The 6,260-nt window shown below is 42.1% G+C and overlaps 1 protein-coding gene across 1 annotated transcript; it reads right to left on the bottom strand.

The window, feature by feature from the left end:
* Nucleotides 1–1,606: 1,606 nt before the first annotated feature.
* On the bottom strand, nt 1,607–5,974 carry LOC311035145 (cornifelin homolog A-like). Its single transcript, XM_084043224.1, has 4 exons — nt 5,837–5,974; nt 3,656–3,769; nt 3,056–3,213; nt 1,607–2,372 (listed from the first exon to the last, which is right to left on the bottom strand). The coding sequence occupies exons 2-4, from the start codon at nt 3,765–3,767 to the stop codon at nt 2,235–2,237; spliced, it is 408 nt and encodes a 135-aa protein (XP_083899350.1). The 5' UTR covers nt 3,768–3,769; nt 5,837–5,974; the 3' UTR covers nt 1,607–2,234.
* Nucleotides 5,975–6,260: the final 286 nt, after the last annotated feature.

Here is a 6,260-nt window from a genome sequence, read left to right as displayed (position 1 = left end):
GAGATCTCTAACCATATCTTGTTCCAGAAATGACTGAAGTGGGACAGGACGTGATATATAATTTCTCAGATATACAAGGAAGTTGGTGCTTATCAAATGGCAGATCACAGAGAAAGTCTAGAAGTCTACCGTTGTTAGGAGTAAACAATTAGGCCCATAGGTAAGCAGTCCTCGAGGAAAACACTGCCACTTCAAAAAGGGATTAGCTCCCAGTAGGCTGAAAGCTGAGCCGGTGAACGATGCTTTTAGTTGGTCTAATGAACAATATTATTCACAATGTGCTGACATGTAATGACCTTTAAGAATATTTTGTGTTTTTTTCTCAGAATATAGAACTGTATATACTGTAGATAGAGTAATCTGTCTATAAAGTTGTTTCACTGTAATCTATTAAAGTATTAAAGGACCGCACAAGCCCTCAGGGTTTTTTTGTGTTATCCTTTTAGCTTTGCTTGCGTAATTGCACTTGGTGTACTGTTTGCAATTTGTCGATAAAGTCTTCAATAAATGAAAAAGAAAAAGTCACATTACTAAATCAAGATAGGATTAAATGACATAAAATCTGGTTATTCTGAGAATTAGTCTTTACATTTGTGTCTGTTGGCATGTTGACAATGCTGGCTCCAATTTTTTACAACCTCAAAACTATACAGAACATGAAATGCTGCCAGAAATATGGAAACAAATCACAAAGCTATTATGAAAACAATTACTTTACCAGTTCATCAGAGTGACATTTCTAAATGAACACTAACACAACACGCTGCGTGAGATAATGTGTCAGTCACATACCTGATTATTGTTTGTGAAGTTCAGCAGCAATTCAGATTGGCATGAATGTACAAACAGTGGTACTGTATGGTTCATAACCGGTGTGAATCTAACTTCTACCTCTGATCACTGGAGAGTAACCTGTGGAAGGATGGAAGGGGAGGACCTACAACACAATGCATCACTCCTACAGTGAGACTGCACTTAGTAACTCATAAAACACACACACACACACACACACACACACACACACACACACACACACACACACACACACACACACACACACACACACACACACACACACACACACAGTGTGTGTGTTATGTGTTATGTTTCTGGAGCAAAACGAAAACACCCATCTGTATCACGTGCGACTTTGGGGAATTTAGTTGCACAAAAGATCTTGGTCCATGTAAAACGATAGGTCAAGAGAGGAAGGCAAGCAATGAAAAAGAATAAAGGAGACATTATGTACTCTCTGTTGTTTATTTATTGTGAAGACAGTGCGAGAGACACAAACACACAGTTTATTCCCAAGTGCTGCGAGTGGACAAGGGATTAAAAACTCAGATGTCAGCCATTGTTATGGCTTCAATATGAACTCCTCCTTTAAGTGCCACTAAATATATTCTGTGCTACACTGCTTAAATGTGTTTTAGATCAGTTTTTAGTTGGATGATATTCATAACAGTAAATGCCCAGCAGGGGGAGACACAGACTGACAGGATGAGACAAGCGTAGCAAATAGTATCCGCCATCAATGATGCAATTCCAGGAATATGAAAATTCAAGCACATTTCTGACAGCATATTTAAAATCGTGTGTGTGTGTGTGTGTGTGTGTGTGTGTGTGTGTGTGTGTGTGTGTGTGTGTGTGTGTGTGTGTGTGTGTGTGTGTGTGTGTGTGTGTGTGTGTGTGTGTGTGTGTGTGTGTGTGTGTTTTATGAGTTACTAAGTGCAGTCTCACTGTAGGAGTGATGCATTGTGTTGTAGGTCCTCCCCCTCCATCCTTCCACAGGTTACTCTCCAGTGATTAACAGATTGAAAGGGTGCCCCTACAGATGAGAATCGTTCTCTGGGCAGTTTCACTGGAAATAATACTCATTTAGGGCATCTGTAGTGGATGGTTACTGACCCTGTATATTTCCAGAGATCACCAAATAGGCAATTACCATGCACACAGCCATTACACACACCCACAGGATGTGGAGTCAGGATAACATTGAATATGAGCAAGTGTCACATGATCAATAAACCTCTAAAGGCTTATCAGTAAAAGATCTTGATTTTGGGTGTGTTCAAACATATAGTGTGGTGATAAGATTGGTTCGAGTTTACCTTTAGCTATGCATGCAACAGACCTTTAAGTGCTAAAATCTGAAGGATTGTGTTTATTGTTCATTTATAGATTTACATGTATAAATATTTATCATGAACAGGTAAAGTCCACTGAGAGAGGCACTACATCCTTGGATTAACCGTTCTCCACGTGGTCACGTTGGTCTGGAGCTGTTTGCGGAACTTCAGCTCACGGGCCATCTGGCACCAGGCACACGGATAGCAGTAGGTGGCAATAAGGCAGTCTTCACACATATCACCCTGGGGAGACAGAGGGGAGAGCAACAGAACAAAAAGCATTTAGTAGTTTCACATTGCCATGGGATGTTGTGTGTGCAACAATAGTTTTTTATTATTTTTTTCATTTAGAGGAGAAAATTATTATTTCATTTCTCCTCAATGTAGTCATTATGCCAATTATTTCTTCCCCACACACTACTGCGCGTTGTCACAGCTGTTCTACCCTACTGGCTCACCTGCCAGTGAGGAGCCCCCACCGAGAGAAAGCAGCACCTCCGTCCTACTCCTGCCGCCAAAACACTCCCTGCTGACAGGTGTCGCCCCGGCCCATAAGAGTACTTCACCATGCAGTGACACATGTCACCCTCCCCGCCCGGCTTCCCTCCCCTGAACACAGGCCAATTAACATCAGCTGGTGTGTTACGTGGTCAGATGGGTGGGCCATGGGGCCTGAATTTTCAGACCATGTTTATGTGTGTCCTGGCTTGGATCAATGGGATTAACATTAAGTTCCTATTTATCGACAATCAAGACCAGTTTTCCGACAAAACTTTTTCGAAGTTGTAAAGAATGTTATATTATCACTAAAATCTTGTGTAGCATTGTGTTTTTAGTTGGGGGCCCACTTCTATCCTCACGACCTGGGCCCCACCCCGCAGGTTGAGGACCCCTGCTGTAATAACCTTTAACTGTGTGATATTTACCTGTATGTGGTACCTCTCCCTGAAAGTGCTCCTCATTGTCATAGAAGCAGCAGGTATCCCACCTGTCCAGCAGTCCAGCAGAGGCAAGCACAGACACTCTCCAAAATCTGAGGTAGTCTTACAAGCCAAGCAGCAGGTACACCAGTAACCAAGGCAGCCTGGCAGAGACACACAATGGAAATATCATACATGTGGGCACTACAGCAAAATGTGAGTATCGGCCCGCCCCACACACACACACACACACACACACACACACACACACACACACACACACACACACACACACACACACACACACACACACACACACACACACACACACACACACACACACACACACACACACACACACACACACACGCACACAGATGCAGGCACTCAATCACACACACTCCCACAGGACCACATGCACTCACACGCTAGTGGTGGACAGTAACTGAGTACATTTACTCAAATACTATACTTAAGTACAATTTACAGAGTATTTTTATATGTGTTATAGCTACTTTTACTTAATCTACACTACAGTAATCTGGCACTTCTTCCACCACTGACAGACACAGACATACACATGCAGACGTTTCCTAGGACACTCACAGATGCGCATGTCCTCAAAGCAGCCGAAGACACTGGTACTCCAAACCTGGTTCTTTAAGCCGGCAGCAGACCGATACACGCCCGGCTGAACTGTAACTGCAGGGGATGTCATGTCTATGGAGAGAGAGAGAGAGAGAGAGAGAGAGCTCAGGTCAGGGTCACATAATGACCCGTTGATGATGGCGGATGGCGTCTCCCTTTCTCTTCTCATCCTCCTTGATCTGACTGCAGAATTTGACACAGTCCATCATGACTTCCTCCTCAACCATCTACACTCCACTATCAGGCTCTCTGCCTCTGCCCTAAACTGGACTTCTCTGGACTTGAACAAAGCAGAGTGAAGGGGGCTACATGCTACCATCCACCGTCATAGCAAGAAAGTTCTGATGTCGGATGGATTCTTCTGTAGCATGTAGGAGGCTTAAAGCTTGGGGAAAAAACAACAACATTTTAGTTAATTTAAATAAAAATAAAAATGAGGCAACTAACTGAAACTATATTGTGTGTTTACTGCTTACAAAACTAACTAAAACTAACCCAATCGTCTGGATACATCATCAAGAGACTAGTTGGCACCCCATAGACCAGGTTCAATCATCCCCAACTAGCATCAACCTTTCTGGCCAGAACTTTCCCCTCTCATCATCAGTCAACCTGGGTGTGTGAATAGATGACCTCACAGATTTAACATCTGTGCAAGAACTCTGTCTACCACCTCAGTAACATCGCCGTACCACACTCACTCTAAAATACTTGTCCATGCCACAGACGAGAGTCTGTGGAATACTCAGCCTGACCACTATTGATGCTTTAAAAAAGGATGAAAAACGTTTCTTTTTATCAAAGCATTCTCTTAGCGATACTGGTTTTCACGTTCTCGATTGAATACACAGGACCACAATGGAAACAAGCCCGTAGGTCTTTATGTGTTATCCTTTTAGCACCATTGTATAATCACTATAAGTTCGGGCCGCTACGCGGCCCGAACGTCTAGCGTGACGCGGCGTCCACTTGGCAGTGCCACATTACCGGCACCTCACAGTGTGAGAGAGAGTTTTGTGCTCCCCTAAATCCACGCCAGGCTATGAAAATACCCACTTGACAAACAGGTGACGTGCATGACCTCTGCAATGACCAAAACCCACTTTGTGATTACTCACACCTGGCATGGCAGACCTGTGAGCACGGACCTCTGACGTCACGCTCATGTCACACGACTCAGCCATAACCATATAAAGAGTGATGCAACGTACATACAACGACATGGCGCAGGATTCAAATTGTATTATAGATACTACTGTACTAATTTGCAAACTGTTAATAAAGTATTCAATCAATCAATCAATCAAACTTCTTAGGCTTTATACCTTTGTGAGATTTACTTTATTTACTCTTTTTCTAGTTATGTACAGTTTTGTGTATTTTAGAGAAATGTGTTTACTCTGTATTACTTTGAGATTTGATTGATTGACTGATACTGAAGTGTATTGTTTTGTGCATTAAGGAGAATTACTGATAAGAATTAATCAGTCACGGATGTAACATTACTCATACTGGGTGGCAAACAGAAAGGTTATGCAACCAGGCCAATATCTTATATACAAATGACACATATCGTTAATAACATAAGATAAGATATTTGGGAACTCTCTGTTTCCAGGAACAACAATACATTTAATTTCTCATACACAATGAAAGGTTGCTGGGCGTCAAATGGCAGATACCAGCGTAAATAATTTATTTCAAATGTGTTAAAAAATGTGAGGCCATGTAGCTTCCACAGGGACGACTTTTTCTTGCTAAATATTGAGATGAGTACATTGTAACCTGCCTGGAATAGATGTAAAAGTTGTTTCACGGTTATCCATTAAAGTCACATTGCTATTTCAAGATAGTTCAATGATATAAGATACGTCAAGTCTGACAATGACTCAATCAATCTTTACATTTATATCTGTTGGCATGTTCACAATGCTGGCTCCAACTGATTACAATCTCAATACTAGGCTACGGAACATAAATGGTAGCAGAAATGTAGAACAACTCACACAAATGTTGTACCAGTTAATTTGTTTTTAAACAGAAAAACATTTATAACCATAAATAAACCACTTGTTAACTAACAATTGAGCAACCCTAGGCATGCTATACAGGCAAAGAGGAAATGTGTCAGGGACATACCTGTTTGCTGTAATTGGTTTTCTTCTTTTTCTTTATTTTTCTTCTATTTGCTTAGAGTAAAGATGTGAAGGTCAGCAGCAAATCAGATTGACATGAATGCAGCGAGTATAAACAGTGGTACCGTATGGTTCATTACAGGTGTGAATCTAACTTCTACCTCTGATCACTGGAGAGTAACCTGTGGATGGATGGAAGGGGAGGACCTACAACACAATGCATCACTCCTACTTACTGTAACTGTGAGACTGCAGTGTGTGTGTGTGTGTGTGTGTGTGTGTGTGTGTGTGTGTGTGTGTGTGTGTGTGTGCGCGTGTGCGTGTGCGCGTGTGCGTGTGTGTGTGTGTGTGTGTGTGTGTGGTTTATTTGAGCACCTGGCTGATAAGATGGCATGCCAAAGGCCTACTTCACAGATTTTCAGCGTGTC

This window comes from Gymnoscopelus microlampas, assembly GCF_963454915.1.
Source record: "Gymnoscopelus microlampas genome assembly, chromosome: 19".
Classification (NCBI taxonomy): Eukaryota; Metazoa; Chordata; class Actinopteri; order Myctophiformes; family Myctophidae; genus Gymnoscopelus; species Gymnoscopelus microlampas.
Note: the sequence above shows the minus strand (reverse complement) of the source record. Positions and strands in the feature narration are given on the sequence as shown.

Coding starts and splice junctions, on each gene's coding strand:
- LOC311035145 (XM_084043224.1), bottom strand. CDS start 3,767: ATGACATCCCCTGCAGTTACAGTTCAGCCGGGCGTGTATCGGTCTGCT. Junction 3,214..3,655: donor CTTTGAGGACATGCGCATCT/GTGAGTGTCCTA, acceptor TGTCTCTGCCAG/GCTGCCTTGGTTACTGGTGT. Junction 2,373..3,055: donor GGGAGAGGTACCACATACAG/GTAAATATCACA, acceptor CTGTCTCCCCAG/GGTGATATGTGTGAAGACTG.